At 44.2% G+C, this 18,969-nt stretch overlaps 1 protein-coding gene across 4 annotated transcripts in view; it reads right to left on the bottom strand.

The window, feature by feature from the left end:
- Positions 1–2,312: 2,312 nt before the first annotated feature.
- Positions 2,313–18,969, bottom strand: part of RIC1 (RIC1 homolog, RAB6A GEF complex partner 1) — a 147,414-nt gene continuing 130,757 nt past the window's right edge. For 3 of the 4 annotated variants that reach the window (XM_058695853.1, XM_058695855.1, XM_058695856.1), the window contains 9 exons: positions 16,252–16,368; positions 14,799–15,527; positions 12,633–12,791; positions 12,408–12,544; positions 10,498–10,784; positions 9,111–9,299; positions 6,699–6,876; positions 6,365–6,553; positions 2,313–4,935 (listed from right to left, as the gene is read on the bottom strand). In XM_058695853.1, coding sequence (XP_058551836.1) covers positions 4,647–4,935; positions 6,365–6,553; positions 6,699–6,876; positions 9,111–9,299; positions 10,498–10,784; positions 12,408–12,544; positions 12,633–12,791; positions 14,799–15,527; positions 16,252–16,368 — 2,274 coding nt within the window. In that variant the 3' untranslated portion in view covers positions 2,313–4,646. The remainder of the gene's footprint in view (positions 4,936–6,364; positions 6,554–6,698; positions 6,877–9,110; positions 9,300–10,497; positions 10,785–12,407; positions 12,545–12,632; positions 12,792–14,798; positions 15,528–16,251; positions 16,369–18,969) is intronic. The other variant, XR_009251896.1, reaches the window with a different exon arrangement.

The following is an 18,969-nucleotide window of genomic DNA, read 5'->3' as shown; positions in this document are numbered from 1 at the left end:
GGCCTCTGTATGTCTGACTCTCTTTATTTGGAAAATGTCTTCGGTAACGTTGAAGTACATTAGTATAGATTTTTTTTTTGATACTACTACTTCCTTACTGATTTGCAAAAATAAAATTTCTTCCAGTGTGGCCCTATACCATGACCAAGTGGGATTTATCCAAGGAATGAAAAGTTGGCTTAACACCTGGAAAATCAAAGTACCACACACCATGTGGTAGTTGTTCTTATTAATTCTATTGATATGATCACCTCAATGGATGCAAAAAAGATTTTTTTTGACAAAGCCTAACACCTTTTCATGATAAAAACACTCAGCAAACGACTGTCTTTATCAGGGTGAGGAAGTTCACGTCTACAAAACGCTGCTAACATCATCATGTGTGATGAAAGACAACCAGCATGTCCTCTACCGCCACTGAGTGTACTGAGGCTCCGGCCAGGGCGGTTTGGCAGCAGACATCTAGATTAGAAAGGACAAATTAAATCTGTTTCTAGGTACGGATGACATGATCTTAATAAATGAATTCATTCAGCAGTGTTGTAGCAATGTAGCAATGTATCAATACACAGCTGTCAACTGACTTCTGTAACAAGAAAATGCTGTTCACAGTAGCAGTAAGAGTCAAGTACCTGGTAATAAGCATAACAAAAGTACAAGATTTTTACACCGGATACTAAAACATTGCTGAAGGAAATCCCATGTTTGTGGATTGAAAGTCCTCCCAAATTGATCCACAAATTGAACATAATCCCAGCTCGTGTGTGTGCGCGCACGCGCACAGAAATGGACAAGCTGATCCTAAAATTCATATGGAAATGCAACGACCCATAATAGTTCAAACAGCCTTGAAAAACAAACTTTTAAGAGCCCCCATATTCAAAACTTCCTACAAAGTAGGGGTGGTAATCAAGACAGTGTGAACACATATCAATATAATACAATTGACTGTCCAGAAATAAGTCCCATGTGTTTATTATAGTCAAATGATTTTTGGCAACTCAGTGGGAAAAACTTATTTAAATGGTGCTGGGACAACCAAGTTAGATCCCTCACTTTATACCATACACAAAAAATTAACTCAAAATGGGTCAAAGATCTAAATGTAGGAGGTAAAACTGTAAATAAAATTTAAAAAACCAAACCAACAACAAAACTCTCAGAAGAAAACATAGGCACAGATCTCCATTACCTTGTGTCAGGCAGTGGTTTCCCAAAGCACAAGCAACCAAAGAAAAAGTTGAGACTTCACCAAAATGAACGACTTTCATGCTTCAAAGGACAGTGTCACAAAAGTGACAAGGTAAGCCTTTAGAATGTGAAAATACTTGCAGGTCATATCTGATCAAGGTCTAGTATCCGGAATGCATGAGGAACTCTTGCAAAGCAACAAAAAGATAAGCGACCCAGCTGTGAAATCGGCTAATAGCCACATGACGAACCACCAGCCACCACGAACATGCACGCCTACGGGGTAATGACACACCGCTTCCCACACAACTCGGATGGCTACAACCAAAGATACAACAACAAGTGATGATGGGAGAAACTGGGACCCACCTCCCCTGCCAGTGCAATGTAAAAAAATGGCACAGGCACTCTGGAATATGGTTAAGATTTCCTCGGAGCATTAAAACCGGTTATGTGACCAAGCGTTTTCACTCCCAGGGAGAACTGAAAACGTACATCCACTTGGAAACCTCTATGTGAGTGTTCACAGTAGCATCGTTCGTGATAGTCACAAAGTGGTAACCACCCAGATACCTCAACTGACGAATGGACAGATACACTAGATGCATGAAGTGTAACACTATTCAGCCTTAAAAAGGGATGAAGTCACTGATATGTGAAGATGAACCTTGAAAACATCCTGCAAAGTGAAAGAAGCCACACAGAAAAAGCCACATATTCTATGGCTGCATACATACCAAATGTCTTCAGAAGAGGGAAATCGATAGAAACAAAGATTTAGGAAAACAGGGAAGTCAGAATCCCACCTACTAGAGGCAGGTGGCCCGTCTCCTCTACGTTTACGCAATTTTGTTTGAGGAAGTCCTTTTTACTGCATTTTGGACGTTTTCCATGTCCTCAACATGGATTTCTCTTCCAAACTTCTGCGGTCAGACATACAGGATGCTGCCAACTCTTGATGCTCCTATCCTAAATGATTCTGCATATAAATTTTTAACCTGTCTTGATTTGTAGTTATAAGGAAAATTCTATGGGGCGAAATTACGTAATGAAAAGAATATTTCCGTGGCTTTTAATAAATACACATTTTGCTGTCAGCCTGAGTGATGAATAAACACAAGTGCGTGTAATGGTTTTATTGCCCTTTACCAAGTAAAAAAAAAAAAAGTACACATTACAGAAGTAGCAGCAACTTTAATTACAAGCAAACGTTGACTCTACCCCCACCCAAATGACTTCTTGTTTTGGTATCAGCAAATAATTCAAACTTCAAATAGTTCTACTGAATACTGAAATTCATTGGTTAAAATTATGGCTTAAACATTGACATGTGAACCAAACAAGGCAAAATAAAAATATGAATTAAAAAAAAAAAAAAAGTGAAGTCTATTACAAATTACCCAGAGAAGATTTCTGTAAACCTCCCAATTGTTCCGCCTTAGGGCCGTCCATTTCCTATTACATGGAAAAGCAAGTCTAGGAGACCAGATTCATTGGTGGTGTTCCCCACAGGAGTACAGTTCACTTACTGGTGCCCTGCTTGTAAGAGTGCAGGACGGACCCAGCAGCACATTCAGAGATTTGAGAGGATCACAGCTGTTTACAACGGTGAATCATTTTTATTGACCGCATATTCACACCAAACACAAAAATAATGCTAGTTCTCCTCCTAATGGACTAGGACAGGAGAAGAAATTTCAGGTTGGTTTCTTGCTGGGCTGCATGTACTCACAGGGGAAACATTATTGTTCTATCCTAAGATTCAGGAAAGGTGGTTTAAAACAAAGGCTTAAATAAAGTAGCACCAGAAAGAGCAGGTACCATAATCACATATCCCACCCGTTCAGGAGTTTGGGGACGTGACGTTACTGCACTTGTAATGTAAAAAGTAAATGATAGTAAATTACCAAACTCAATAATTTAAAACACTTTGATGAATTCTGAACTAACAATTTCAAAATGCTTTTGAGTTTCCCTTCGAAGGAAACCTGGCCAGGACAACTGTATCCAGCCATTTACTTTAAAAAGCCAGGATAGAGGACCAAGTTTTATTTTTAAACTGTAATTGCACTATGAGAAAGGAGGCTGTTTTACATAGTGGTATGAATTTGGTCCACATCAAATACATCGTTATTACAAAAATAAACAAGTTTGTTTTTGTAAAAAATAACATTGCATTCCTTTGTTCAAATTGCACAGTACAAACAAGCTATCTAAATTAATACTGACAGAAGGTAACCGAACTACATACCGTGGATATGCGTTTAGTCTGAAGCAATTAGGACAGGAGTATGCAGGTAGGTTTTCATAATGTATGAAAACTCACATTTAAGTCCTATCTAGAAATACATAAAATATTTTAAAAGTTACAATGAAGAATGCATTGTTCACATAGTAATTTTTAGTAGCCGTGATAATACAGGATTCAGCAGTCTATTTACATGAAAGTCCCATTTTTATTCAATTTACAAAAGCAATAAATAAGAAACTACATTAATTTGCACAAAACCTGTTTGATTTCATGATCAGTGTGACCGTTTCCGTTACTGTATGACCGAGCCGATAAACCTGTTCTCTTCTCTGAAGACTGCTCAGATTTGGAAAGAAAAGCAAGTCTTGTCTCTCTTCCAAGAGTGAGAATAGCCATGCAGAATCCAGCATAAAACCTTACAGATTATAATATAAGCCCTAAAAATATGAACAGTGCCTCTGAGTATATTTACACAAGAGTATTCACAAAAAGATACAGTTCTCGGATACAAAATAGTTTAGTGGTATCTAACAGCATAATTGATAAGAACCCCCCCCCCCCCCCCAGACCTCTGCCCACACGGACTGGCAGGAATGAAGCTTGCTAAGAGAGCAGGCACACAGCGTCCATCAATTCAGGACTGGGACTGAATGGGCTACAAAAGGCCAAGGAGCATGACCCTGTCACAACAGCCACACGGTGTGCCGTGGCAGGTGTCCATTCAGGAGGCCCGATGACGGAGCCCAGTGCTCTCCATCCGAAGGGGCACACAGGTAGCTCAAGTACCTGATGAGCTACACAAGCACCTTAGCATTTAATTTTAAAAAGCAGTCTGGACACACGCTGAACCAGAAAACACGTAAGAAGCTGTTAAGTAGTGAAAAAGTAGGCTCGTCTAGGGCAAAACAATCCCAAGGTTTAGGAGCTACCATTCTTTACGAATAAAATCAAAATATTCCCACGTACAACTGTACAGTGCTCTTTATTACTTTCCACTGCAGCTTAAAAACTTTTGTGAAAAAGGGTTTGATATCACATTTTTATGGAGTCAGGTTTCCTAGAAGAGGAAGAGTCAGCATTCAGTAATACCTCACCAGAGTCTCTGAGTCCTCTCCCTGGTTAAGTCGTCCAGCTAGGCCAGGTGCCTCAGCTGCACGTGCTGCTGCAAGTTAACACTGCCCGTGGTGATGGCACGCCGCTGCCGTTAGGACACAGAACAGTCGTAAGTCCCGTCTTGAAAGGATCCATCCTCCTCTGCTCGGGCTGCGTGCTCCTCGTTCCTGCCGACCAGACCGCTGCCTCCGACCTCGCCCTGGGGGAGGCTTCCGTGGCCCGAGGGGCCCCGGCTTTCCTCTGCCCGGGGCCCAGTGTGTTCAGGAGTCTTACCCGTAGTTATTGGCTGGAAGGCTTCAGGCTGGACCTGCTCCTCTGTCAGCTCACTGAACTTCTGGACTTGTGGCTTAATGATGTTTAAGAATGGCTTATATCCAGGACTAGGTAGACAGAAAAGAAAATTAGCTCTCTACTGCCACATTGGAAATGCTCCATGGAATGTTCTGGATAAACTCCTAAATGCTGAAACTGAGGTCAATGCTAGATGTTGCGTGTAGGGGAGGAGGCACAGGGTAGGAAATGATGCCGCCCCCCTTGGGTGTCCTGGCCAGCACGGGGGGCGGGGGGGGGGGCAGGCTTTAGTGTGTGTGTGTCTTACAGCTCTGAGCTCGAGGAGCAAGGACTAACATTCTCCAGTAGTAGCATAATTCAAAAATCCTATTCCACGGGGCACCTGGGTGGCTCAGTGGGTTAAGCATCTGACTCTTGGTTTAGGCTCAGGTCATGATCTCACGGTTGGGGAGTTCAAGCTCCACATGGGGCTCTGTCCTGGCAGCGTGAAGCCTGCCTGGGATTCATTCTCACTCTCTGTCTCCCCCACTTGGGCTCACTCCCTCTCAAAATAAAAAACAAACTTAAAAAAGAAAATCCTATTCCACAGTGTAAGGACCAACAGAGTTTCAGACTTGAAAAAGAACCTTCACAGGGTACATCTAATCTTAGTGAACTTGGCAACTAAGAAACAAACTAGCTCCAAGTAAGGGAAACCCCAAATCCACACCTAGCTGGTTATAAAGGACTAGAAGCCAAAGCTCTTAGCTTCTAACCACTAACTCTTAACTTGGGCTTGCTGGTCACTGCTATGGACCGTTAAATGCACACACTCCTCTTTTCAGCAGATGCTGAGAGGTTATTACCTGCAGTTCTACGGAACCACAGATCTCATGTTCCAGCCTAACTCTGAGACCACCTGTGCCATGCCGCTCTGCACTCACACACATGGCTGGGTAGAGAATGGTGACTAAAGAAAACCGCTTGAGAAGTGAACGTGTCGGGGCACCTGGGTGGCTCAGTCCGTTAAGGGTCTGACTTCAGCTCAGGTCATGATCTCACAGCTCATGGGTTCCAGCCCTGCACCCGGCTGTCAGCACAGAGCCTGGAGTCTGCTTTGAAGTCTCCGTCTCTCCCTCTCCCTGGCCCTCCCCCACTGGCACTCTCTCTCCCTCTCAAAATTAACTAGGGGCACCTGGGTGGCTCAGTCGGTTAAGCATCCGACTTCGGCTCAGGTCATGATCTCATGGTTCGTGGGTTCGAGCCCCGTGTCGGGCTCTGTGCTGACAGCTCAGAGCCTGGAGCTTGCTTCGGATTCTGGGTCTCCCTCTCTCTCTGTCCCTCCCTTGGCGCGTTCTGTCTCTCAACATAAATACACATAAAAAAAAAAAGTGAACAGAAATGAATGTGTGAAAGCACTTTTATTTCTACCAACCTAAAAATCTCCAAATAAATGCAACAGAACTAAACCTTACTCGGAAGGGGCAGGGCCCACCCCAGGACAGCAGAGGTAACAAGCCTAAGGAGCCCCACACTTACCAATCCGTAGAGGCCCATCGGTCTACCGCATGTAGCCCTGTCTTTATGTTCTGTAACATCTCTCCATCCACCTCCGAAGACTGGATGAGCAGCAGGATCTGGCTGATTACTGAGGATTCTCGGAGAATCAGGCCTATGACGATGCACCAGTCTAGACACCCTGCCTCCATGAACATGTGCAGCAAGTACCTATGCACGAGAAGAAACACAAAGATCGACACTGAGAAGCCGTAGATGGAGACAGGAATCGTCATCAGGAACGGAGCCCCTGTACGCTATATGCCCAAACACGCTGACTAGGCGTTCTGGGCTTCTGAAAAACTGAGAAACTCACCGAAGCTGGACCTGGGATTTATGAGGCCCCTTACTGGCCAACTCCATGGAGATGTGCTCCAGCTCCGACTGAGTTAAACTGAGTGTGGAGAAGTTTTCATCCACCATTGTCCAGTCTCCATCCACCATGGAGCTACTTTCCGTCAAATCTGTGGCTGAACCAATACTGCATTCATCACCTGATGAGAAAGGACCGAAAGTTACGAACTAGCTTCATGAAGAAAATGTTCAATTTGAAATATTAGCAGTTCCTCACATGTGGATTTCTGCTCGGAATTCTCAAAGCCAAACATTAAATCCACTGCTAAAATTCCCATGTTATGTTAACAGTAGTAGATATTTAAAAAAAAAAAAAAAAAAAAAAAAAATTCATCAGAGAGAGACCCAGGCACAGAGAAACACAACCTCCACCTGGGAAGTAGTCTTGCCTGCCTCCAAAACCAATCGAGCCAGAATCTGATCGGTCTTTAGAAACAATTATTAATTTACAAAAAATACAGAGGAGAGGGTCGAGCAATGAAGAAGCAATCACCAGAGTCCACATTTTGAGAAAATCCACAGAAGCAAGTTTCGTCAATGAAAATACTGCAAAGGGTTAAAAAAAAAAAAAAAAAAAAAAAAAGGATGGGGAGAGAACAATCAGTTTTTAAAGAGTTGAAAACTTAATCACAATGTCTGACCCTCTCATCTGGATCTTGGTCCTAACCGTAAAAACATTTATGACATTAGGAAACAACTGGAATTTAAATACTTACTAGACATTTGATGGTTTTAAGGAATTACTGTTAAATTGTAAGAGGAATGATAATGGCATTATGGGTTTGTTTTTTTAAAGATTCCTTTTAAAGGTACATACTGAAATATTCAAAGATAAAAAAATGGCACGTCTTGGATTTGGTTCAATAATACAGGAAAGGGAAAGGGATCAAACAAATCTGGTCATGAATTAATAACTGAAGCTGGGTAACAGACACATGGCAGTGGGAGGCAAAGGTTCCATTATACTATTATCTCTAATTTCTAAATTTGAAATGATCTCTTTAAAAACTTTTCTTAAAAAAGCAGTGACACCACCTCATGTCCCCATTTAAAAAAAAAGGCCCAGAAAATAAAATCGTTGGCAAGGATGTCAAGAAATTGGAATGCTTTAAAAAAGCAAGCAAGCAAGCACTGGTAGACAAAAAAATTGGAATGCTTTGTCAATGCTGGCGGGTCGACAGTTGCTCAAAAGCTCAAGAGTAGTAACCCTGTGACCTGGCACCCCACTCTGGCCCAGAAGAACTGAGAGTCATATCTTGAAGAGCCAGTGCACGCTCACGTCTGCTGCGGCCTTGTTCACAGGAACCATGAAGTCAGAGCAGCCCTGTGCCCAGCACAGGGTAGATGGATGGATAAACAGGGTGTGTTGGTATACACACGCTGCCACAGGGGTGAACTCAGAATGTCAAAGTGCACTAAGCCTGAGTCACAGAAAGACAGAAACTGTACGATTCCACTCACGAGAGGCATCTAAAGTAGTCAGATTCCTAGAGACACCACAGTGGTTGCTGCCAGCACCGGGGAGGGGACACGTGTTAGCCAGGAAGCGCGAGCGAGCTCTGGAGGTTGGCTGCACGACCGTGTGAATGTACCCGACGCTACTGAAGTTTACACATGAAAACGGTGGAGACGGAACATACTGTGTGTATCTTCCACAATTTAAACAAAAGGAACGGCAGCCACAAGCTTCTCCACGAAAGCAGGTTCATGAAACAGTGAGGACAGACTGAAAATCCAACACCGGGCAAGCGCTTGGCCATTAAGAAAACCGCCAACACTCAGACCACCTCCTACTCACACACCCCTGTTACTCTAAACCCAACAACGTGAGTCATTTTAAAACTTCTTCAACTTTCTACTCCCCCAGTATGGATGCCCGCACTCAGTTTCTGGTGAAGGGCCAGATTATTAGGCTCTGAAGACTAGGAGGAAAAATTGAGGCTATTACATTAACACTCACAAGAGAACAAGAAAATTTCCACAAATTTTATCAGTAAAATAAAAATGAGAAGACAACTGACTACAATTCTGTATGACCCATGGCTACTTATGACAAGAATGGTATTCCTTACATGAGCGTAACAGTCTGCTTAGTTCAAGTTCAAGCTTAGTGTTTGTTTCATCAAAATCAAGTGCCAAGTTTCATGTTATCAGCGCTGACCTGGAATGACAGTTTACCTGCGTTATCCATCTAAAATACAGCAAAGGATAGTTAAGGCCAGTGGGCCTTGTTCTAGTAACTATCCCCTCTCTAGCAGATTCTCATGACTGGCCCTCAAGGACCTATAATGAAGGAGTAAGGCTCTATTTGGGGCCCTAAAGCACAAAAACCTTCCCAGGAAAGTGAAGAGCTGAGACTTAAAATGACATGTACCTTTAGTAGATAAAGGTGACAGGAAGGCGTCTTGCATTTGTGGTCCATGGGATGAGGCCGTGTCTATCTCATGGTGGGCGGGGCCGATGCTGCCAAGCCAGCTCTGACTTCGTTGTACAGTAGAGACCCCAGCGTCCATCTCGAGGTTTAGAAAAGGGTCCGCTGACTGAGACTTCAGCAGCTGCTCTCCTGCCACAAGGCAGGCCCCAAAACGAGAAAGTGGCAATTCGAGATGCACGCAGTAACATTTCCAATTGAGTTATTTCAGCTTCTCTTCCCCCCTACTCCCAAACACTGAAAGGTCAAAGCTAATTACTGTCCTACACTCATCACCCCCACGAACCAGGGACGGGGACCAAAGGGACGGATTGACTAGGTAATGCCGTCTGACAGTCTCCCTCACTGCAGCTCTTACCAGCACTAAACAGGATTTATTCTGTTCATCTTTTAAGTGATTTCCCTTGGTTCTTAAAATGAGATGAAGTTTCCAAATGCCTTAATAAAAGGTTTTTGTTTGGATTTTCATGAGTAATAATGATTTATAACAGTTTTTTTTAAAAGACCTGAACTCCTGCTTCAGATTCTGGATCTCTCTCTCTCTCTCTCTCTCTCTCTGCCCCTCCCCTGCTTGCACTCACTCACTCTCTCAAAAATAAATAAAACAGTAAAAAAATAAAATAAAAATTGAAAAAAAAGTGTGGGGGGGCACCTGGGTGGCTCAGTCAGTTAAGCGTCTGACTTCGGCTCAGGTCATGATCTCGCAGTTGGGGATTTCGAGCCCCACCTCAGGCTCTGTGCTCACAGCTCAGAGCCTAGAGCCTGCTTCAGATTCTGTGTCTCCTCGTCTCTCTCTGCCCCTCCCCAACTCGCGCGTGTGCACACGCACTTTTTTTCTTCTCTCCCTCCCTCAAAAATAAACATACATTATCTTTTAATTTTTCTTTCACCAAAACAGTTCCACTTTGTCTTCCCCTAGATTAGACAACAGCCCAAGTCCTCAAAGATGCATTTTTACCACTTCTCTGGAACGTCCTACCAGATGAATCACAATTCGGCTTTTCAGGTCCGTGACTAACCCATTCCATAACTTCCCACAGTAAGGTAAGTGTGGTAGCAGTTATATTCAGCCAGTTTTCAACTTGTTGATAATCTGTTAACAGTGGCTGGATTTACAAATTAAACTTCAAGGTCACAAGACTTAGAGACCTAGTTCTACTTTATTTACATCCCTGGTCAAATGGTGGATGTTCCAATGATGTGCAAAAAGTTGGTTTTATCTGTTCCTGAGTTTAGGAATGAAAAGACTTCGTGAATATCGACTAAACAAAATGTCCAAATACTTGCAGTGAAATACAACTCTTGTCCAAGTGACACGAGCTTGCGTTACCTGTTCGGTATTTTCCATTCTTGAAAGGAGAGCTGACAGAAGAGGCTGGGGTGATGGGAAGTGGCCACAGGAAGTCTTTGTGGAGTCTCTTCAGGGCCAGCACAAAGTTGTCCACCCGCGCGGCTCGGGTGCGCTCCTTGCACAGCCAACTGATGAGTTCAAAGCCCAGCTGGGCTGCAAAGCAGCCGAGGTCCTTCAGCCGAACTTCTTCTAAGAGACGCCGGGCGTGTCTCCAGAGCATCATGTCAATGTACATGTTCTCAGCACAGTCACTGTCTTTGCTCCATCTGTAAGTGGGAAGACGAGAAACCTGCAGAAAAACCATCCCCGGAGGGCTCCGCGTAGTTCTATGCGGTAGGAACGATCATGCGGAGAGGGAGGGAAGGGATCCAGATCTAAGTGACTGACTGAGGATAAAGGACCACGGCTTTTCTCCACGTGATACAAGCTGCCGAACGTACGTGGAACACAGCAGGCTTTTAAAACATACTTGTAGAATGAAGTATGGAATAGGAAAAAGAGGAGACAGACACAGCCAAACCAGGAGGAGGGTGGTGACTGGTTGAAGGAAAGAAAGAGAGCAAATAATGCTGTAGTCGAAGAGACCAATGAAAAGAGGCAAGGAGACCAGACCAAAGAAACTGAGAAGAGAGACGCAAGGCGCCATGAAGTCTCTCCAGGGGAATGGGAGATAAGCAGACACATAAACATACAACCGATGTTTAAAACTTTGCAGCTTGGCTGTATGCAGTTCTACTCACATGGGCTGATGTGGGATGATCGGTTTGGTAACTGGGCAATGTGGTATCTTCATGAGAGGCAGCGCTGGAAGACTCTAGATTCAGATCTGGGCTCTACCTCTCAGTTAGTTGTGTGAACATAACCAAGTTTACAGTCTGGGCCTCTGTTTCTTCACCTCTACAACGTGTGTTAACAACAGTGTCCACCCTTACAGGTTGTAAGGATGAAAAGACATACGCACATAAATGCTTAGAACCAGGCACATACTGAGCACTTAATATGTATTAGCCAGTAATTACGTTCAGGGTACGGCTGACAAGCTGCTGTTCACCTGGCAACTGTTTATAGAGTATCCTGTGGTTGCATTTTTACTTGGACATAGCCCATGACTGTGTGTATATATGTTGGGAGTAAGGGTGGCATAAGTGGCCGTGATAGGAAAAAGTAGTAGAATATGATAAAAAATGTTCAGCCAGTTCTCACTACGTGTCAGGCACTGTAGTAACCATAAAAACAATATAAAAGAAAAGACTAGGGAAGAGAAAAGAGCCGAGAATGTGGAACAACAGAGGAAGGAACACAGGCACCTCCTCACAAACCAGAGGAAATTCTATTTTATAACGTTCAGTGTGAGTTCACAGTTACCTCTCAGGAGACAGTAACCCATCTCTGTGTGATGTAGGTTTCTGTCTTCAGGATACACTTCCCCTTGGCTCTCCCACTGTTTAATGACTTCTCCAATCAAAAGAGTCACAGGAGAGTCAAGTAAATTGGGACTAACTTTTTATTTTTTCAGCATGAGGTACAGTTGGAAAGAAAGGTAAAAGTATTGACTGTAAGAAGGCTTTCTGACTATGTGCAGATTTAATTACCTTCCTTTTTACTCTGGTCCTCTATTATCAGGGTAATTGGAAAGTTGCCTGCATTCAGAATGGGTACACAGGACCTCCTCTAGGACAAGGAACAGAACTGTACAGAAAGTAATGAAGTGAAATACGGCAGAAGGAAGAAGGGAGGCCTTCTGTGTGGTCTTCACGCCTTTCACAAATGGAAGAAGGAACTGCATTTGGATCAAACAGTTGTTTTCATAAGATCCAATTTACAAACGCCCTGAAATGCAATGTGCCACAGAATGCCCTAACAGCAGTGACAGCTCATTATTCTTTTACCTTTTCCCAGAAGGGCCGGATGGCATACTCAGTGTTTTCTGTAAGCTGAATTTACTAGCAGGAACATTCTCAGCTGACTGGGACAAACTGATGCTTCGATTCCTGAAGAACTCAAATCCACCACTTGAACTGGGTTCCTGTGATCATACACGATGTGCAGTGCAGTTAGAGAAAGGTGCCATGGAGGTGTGTGGTCTAGAGAAGCTGTGCAATTCTGCAACCGACCTGAGCTGTAGGTGTGGATGGAGGGGTCTCAGATTCTCCAGAGCCAATGGCTTTAAGGAATCGAATCATGTGTCGACATAGGTCCCACTTGCCTTGTTCCAGGGCTGTGTTGAACAGAAGGGTAGCATGTTGCCTACTTACTGCCGGAACTTCCATATTCTACAAAAAGAACCAAAGACAAGCATTCCTTTTGTACGGCAAATTATTTGGGAAGTATGAGCAACTCTTCATCTCCACCGTTTCTGAACCAGAGAAGGAATGCAGCCACAACGCTGTAGGGGAATGTTTAACAGTAACAAGAAAGGGACCAATATAAAGGACGATGCAGGGAAAAGCGAGGCAAGCACTCGGCTGGTGTACTATAAATAGGGATGTTCTAAACTCCCGCTATATTCCAGATACCTCACATAAACCTGACCCACATCCTCTCTTCCCTGGTTCCTACTGACTCCGCAAAGTACTTACACCATTCCTATCTTACAGATGAGGAAACAGGGTTTGGGAACTTAACGACCAGCTGAAAAGCAACAATACAAATCTAGGTTTGCCTGACTCCAAAAAGCTCAGGTCCACCTCTTGTGGCAGGTTGTGGAGGATGTGACAAAAGTGCTCGTGGCTCTGGGCAACAGTCTGTAGTTCTGCTGCACAGTGGGCCTCAGTAATTCTTTCACAGGTGTAACCTCACCACCTACCTTGGCCTTCAGGGAAAGGCTAATCTGACTGTAATTATTATCTGACAACCCACAAAAATGCTGGAACTGGGAGAGAAGAAGTTTCCAATTCCATTGTTCGGGAGGTCACTGAAAGTCTAAGGGGTGACCTAAAACAAAAAAGAGCTGCATCTGTTTTGTTTCTCTTTTTAACATTCTGTGGCTTTTTTTAGGCTAGCCAAGGAATCACAGAATTTAAGGGCCATCCAGCTTCCGCTGGACTGTTTCCTCTGGTTCCGATCAGTGCTCGTGAAGTACATAAGCACACAAGAAATGTGCTCCAGGCACAGTTTAAAACAAATTTATCATTAGTTTCTCAGGTCAGTGAAAGTGCAGCCTGTCAAAATGCGTAGGACACTGATAAGAACAACAACTACGAAGCCCTTCTGTCAAACACACAGTGGAACTGATTTTCAGGAGTCTCAAAGAAGTCCTTCATTTGAGAAGAACCATGTGCTGCGAGGGTAATTGCTGTGGCCGGCCCGAGTCTTCTCCGCTTGCTCTGGGGAGCCCAACACAGGTGCTCTGCCAGGACCCACACTGCAGCCACAGTCCCGCTCGGCAATTCCACACATGAGGAAACACGATGAGCCTGCAGGAGGCTCAAAGAGCTCCAATTAGCCGATACTGGCCCAAACCTGCTGATATTAAAGATAACTCTTTATTATTATGTTTCCTATGTAACAGATGTTATTGTATGTATCATACTATATATATGTGGTATACACTACTACTAATATTCAATATCGTTCAAAATAATACCATAAACTCAACAGGTTTCAGGCCTACTTGTGGACAGACAGGATTTTTAAAAAATCTTGCAGGGGCACCCGGGTGGCTCAGTTGGTTAAGCATCTGGCTCTTGGTTTCGGCTCAGGCCGTGATCTCACAACTTGTGGGTTCAAGCTCCGAGTGGGGCTCTGTGCTGGCAGCACAGATCCAGCTCGGGATTCTCTCTCTCCCTCTCTCTCTGCCCCACTTCTGCCTGCACTCTCTCAAAATAAGGAAACTTAAAAAAAATCCTTGAAGCATTACTTCATGATATTCAAAAAAGTTTGCTGGGGCGCCAGGGTGGCTCGGTCGGTCAAGCGTGTGACTTCGGCTCAGGTCACGACCTCACGGTCTGCGAGTTCGAGCCCCGCATCAGGCTCTGTGCCAGGAGCTCAGAGCCTGGAGCCTGCTTCAGATTCCATGTCCCCCTCTCTCTCTGCCCCTCCTCTGCTTGCGCCGCGGTCTCTCAAAAAGAAAATCAAAACATTAAAAAGAATTCAAAGAAGTTTTCTGACATCATTTGGTAAGGTTAAGTTCTTCAAAAAGAAGATATAAAATGAACAGAGAACCAGACTGTGTCAGTCCCTTTAACACAAACACGGTGTCGACACAGGGTGTTTCTTTTTTCTCTCTCCTGAGTTTAAGCTCATTAAGTCTTGTGCCTTTATGACAAGAGAAGTGTTACCTGTAAGATAATAAGGTAAGAGGCAGCTGTGTCCAAGTCCTGAGCCATCAAGCATTCCTCAAACAAGTCCTTGGGGTTTCCAACGGCTGCAAAAAGGTAATTCCACAGGGCGTATTCAGTCTTCCTGGCACAATGAACAACCGTGTGCAGGAAGAGGGGGAACTCGGTGATGAATTTTGCCACAGTGGGAAGCAGAGGGTCGGGGATGGGTTCCCGTGAGGTAGCTTCTTCCTCCAGCACTTCGTGGAGCATGAGCTCCAGCACGTGAGGGAAGTAAGGTAACGCAGCGCAGGACTGGGCCAAGAGCAAGGCCTGCTCGCCAAGGTTCCTGACCAGCAGCTGACGCAGAATGTGGTGGAGGTAGATCTGGGAGGTCCTCTCCACGACACAGTAAGGGAAGAGCACCTCCAGCTGCTCCCGAGCGCTGTTCCGCGTGTACAAAGCATCATAGAGCAAAGTGTCATTGACGGCGCCGAGGACCAACGCGTCTTCAAACAGAACAGCCAGGGGGTAAATATTGAGGTGGAAAGGCAGCATGATCCGCTGGGACAAGAAGGAATGGGGCTTGCGGTGATCCCTGGGGAAGAGAGGGAGCCAAACTTTCATCCCTGCACCTCCACAGCTCAGCCACAGGGCCTCCAGAAGGTGACGCTTTTGTTTATTTGCTCGGCACGTGGTCCAGACATTTTCAACGGACTGGGCCAGGACAACGGGAGGACAGAATGGCAGCTGCAAAAGCAAAGACCAGAATCAATCGTCTTCCTGTTAAATCTGCACATTCTGAAGTTCCTAGGTGCCAGTTTCTGAAGTCTTTCAAAGTGACAGCACAACTTCTTTTGGGAACATTAGGGGACTCTATTTAGAATTAGAGTTAATGAGGGTACCTTCCTTTCTTCCAAAGTATGTGTATTTAAATCTAAAAACAAGACAAGGGGCGCCTGGGTGGCGCAGTCGGTTAAGCGTCCGACTTCAGCCAGGTCACGATCTCGCGGTCCGTGAGTTCGAGCCCCGCGTCGGGCTCTGTGCTGACAGCTCAGAGCCTGGAGCCTGTTTCAGATTCTGTGTCTCCCTCTCTCTGACCCTCCCCTGTTCATGCTCTGTCTCTCCCTGTCTCAAAAATAAATAAAACGTTAAAAAAAATTAAAAAAAAAAAATAAAAAAAATTAAAAAAATAAAAACAAGACAAAACCCAAAGACCCCACAAACTTCATCAATTTATCCGACTTTCCCATTAGAATTAGCAAATAACAATGCCTAAGCGTTACCATCTGGAGCATGGAACATATAATCGCTGCAAAACGTTCTTATTTACCCTTCGCAAACAGGCTTCTACCTAGAAACTTAAAGGCTGATATTACACGTCTTCCAGTTTCCAAGTCACAGACAATACTCCCCTCCTAAGTTATTTTATCCCTTCATCCTTAATGTTCTAAATGACTTGTATTTTACTCACAAGCTTCCTTTGGTTAGGGTGACTGTCCTTCTCCCGGATCTGAGGCCCCGATCTGTCCCTCTGCATCATGATGAGCTGTCCTGCGAGATTTAGCATAATGCTCTCTGCATCACGAGCCTGAAAGAAAAACTGAACTCATGCTAATCCGTAGGTCTGCAGCATCCCCCACCCCCCCAATCTATATGGTTTACAGGTGAAACCACCAACAGTGTTTACGGAGTGTGTACCGTGCACAGCAGTTCTGCTGGGCAATGTGGAGAACAGGCTGCTTTCTGGCCAGGCCATAACTGACCACACTGCAACTCAGGAACAGTACAAATGAATGTAAAACTGAGGGCAGAGCTGAATTATCCTGATAAAATGAGGAGAATTTCACAAGTTCATAAATGTGAGAGACCTTTCAGTGACCTCGCTGGCACAGCCACAGAAGGCTTACAGGGTGAAACGGGCTTGAAGGGTGAGGAGGACACCTGGGAGAAAGGGAAGGGGCTAGTTCTCCAGATGAAGAACATCACGTGAATGACACCGAGACAGAACATTTCTTTTGGGAAAATGAGAACAATCTGACTAGATTAGGAATATTATGGGAAAAACATAAAAGAGACCTTCAAGGAGGGCTTGGAAAGCCAGGTTTAAAAAAGAAGGCAGAAAATAAGCCACTACTTATGATTCTTAAGTAAGAGAGTTATTAAAAATTCTGAGTTATCCATTATCCAGGGGCACCTGGGCAGCTCAGTCGGTTAAGCGTATGACTCTTGATTTCGACTCAGGTCATGATCTCACAGTTTGTGGGTTCAAGCCCTATGTCAGGCTCCGTGCTGACAGTGCAGAGCCTGCTTGGGATTCTCGCTCTCTCCCTCTCTCTCTGCCCCTCCCCTGCTCATATTCCCTCTTTCAAAATAAACTTAAAAAAATTCTGAGGTACTGGCAGACATCATGGGTGTTAACTTCAGGAGTGAATGAAACAGTCTGCCTTTTCATTATGGAAAATTTCAATCAAATCCTAAAGTAGGACTCCCGATTAAAAACCCTCTCACCTGGCTGAAGGTTGAAAAGCATTGTTTTACAGCGAAATCTCAGATATCAAGATGTTTTCACTTGTAAAGAGGAAGAGCATTTTAGTATTTTGATTTACCAACCCCCCCCCCCCCCCCGTCAAAAAAAAACAAAAAAAACAAAAAAACTCACAGACACCACAGATATGAAAGGCAGGAAAAGAGAGAACTGAATCAAAGAGGATTTCAGGCTCTCGCACCTAGGGGAGGTGCCAGGTACCACTGACAAGTTACAAGGAGAAGGTAATAAGGAAGGGAAAATTGAACGGTTTAATTTCCTCGCTCATTAAATAAACGTGAAAGAACCTGAAGGCTTGCAAGTAAAGGTGCGGTGAGAGAGGAACTGAGTTCAGAGCAGCATATGCCAGAACCACAGTGAGCTGGTGAAGTGAAGGAAGCGGACGAGCTTCCTCAAGAGAAGGATGCAGGACTGGAAAGCATCCGGTGGCCAGAAGGCCACCGAGGAGCACAGCGTGACACAAACCAGAGAAGGGAAGAATTTTAGGAAGGAACGGGTGGGATTGCATCCCAGCTTGAGTTGAGGCCTGTTGGCAGGATGAATTTCAGCTGTCGTTATTATTTAGGGTCCAGTCAGAAAAACAGCACAGACACCCTACGTATGCTATTGCAAAGCAGTTACTCCAAACGCTTTTGTACTGGCTTTCCGACACTACAGGGACTGTGTATAAGAAATGGCAAGACGGTCCAGGAGACTCATGGGTTTTGTCATTCACTTTTTCTTCAGACTGTGTCCAGGTAGAAAATAAATGTAATAAGAACTGTTATTGGGACGCATAATTCAACTGGTTCAGCCGGTTAAGCATCCGACTTCGGCTCAGGTCATGATCTTGCTACACTATTCATGGGTTCCAGCCCCACATCGGGCTCCGCTGACAGCTCAGAAGCTGGAGCCTGCTTCAGATTCTGTCTCCCTCTCTCTCCCTGCCCCTCCCCTGCTCTCTCTCTCAAAAATAAAAATAAAACACTTAAAAGAAAAGAAATGCTATTAATTTACAAAAAAGTAGAAATTAAAAAAATAAAAAGGATCTCCAAACAAGTGCTTCAAAGACTGAGAACTTTACGTGGAAAGAAGTTGTGGCTCTCAATTTAGCACAGAAAAACATGAAAACTAAAAACTGGATTATCTTTCCATAACACATGAGAAACAACATATAACATGGAGGTAGGAGAAGGAAAAATGGAGATTAAAAGATGCGTGGCAACTGTAAGAGCCTGACCGCAGAGGACGAAGAAAAATGAAGACGCAGTCCCAAGAATCAGAACAGTGGGCCCAGGGACTGGCACAGAAACTCCGTAACACTTCTTAGGAGGACCTACTACAATTCACCACAACACGACTAATGTTCACAATGACCATTGTGGAGTGTTAAAATGGGCAAATTTCACTACATTTTACATTACCTCACTAAACAAATGCAACCATTTCTCTTAACTTCATTCGCGTCCATGCATTCAACATTTTCTATGCTACAATATGTAAGAACAGATGACTGCAATAGCACTTTCAAGCAATTTTAATAAGCTTTTCAGAAACTTAACATAAAAGCAGGGACTACATGTATCTCCCAAATGCCAAATTTGAAAGAATCAAATATACCATCCCTTACCCTAAAAACTCTCTGGCAGATGATTCTTCTTAGGA

This window comes from Neofelis nebulosa, chromosome 12 (genome assembly GCF_028018385.1).
Source record: "Neofelis nebulosa isolate mNeoNeb1 chromosome 12, mNeoNeb1.pri, whole genome shotgun sequence".
NCBI classification, from domain to species: domain Eukaryota; kingdom Metazoa; phylum Chordata; class Mammalia; order Carnivora; family Felidae; genus Neofelis; species Neofelis nebulosa.
This window is presented reverse-complemented; position numbering and strand designations above follow the sequence as displayed.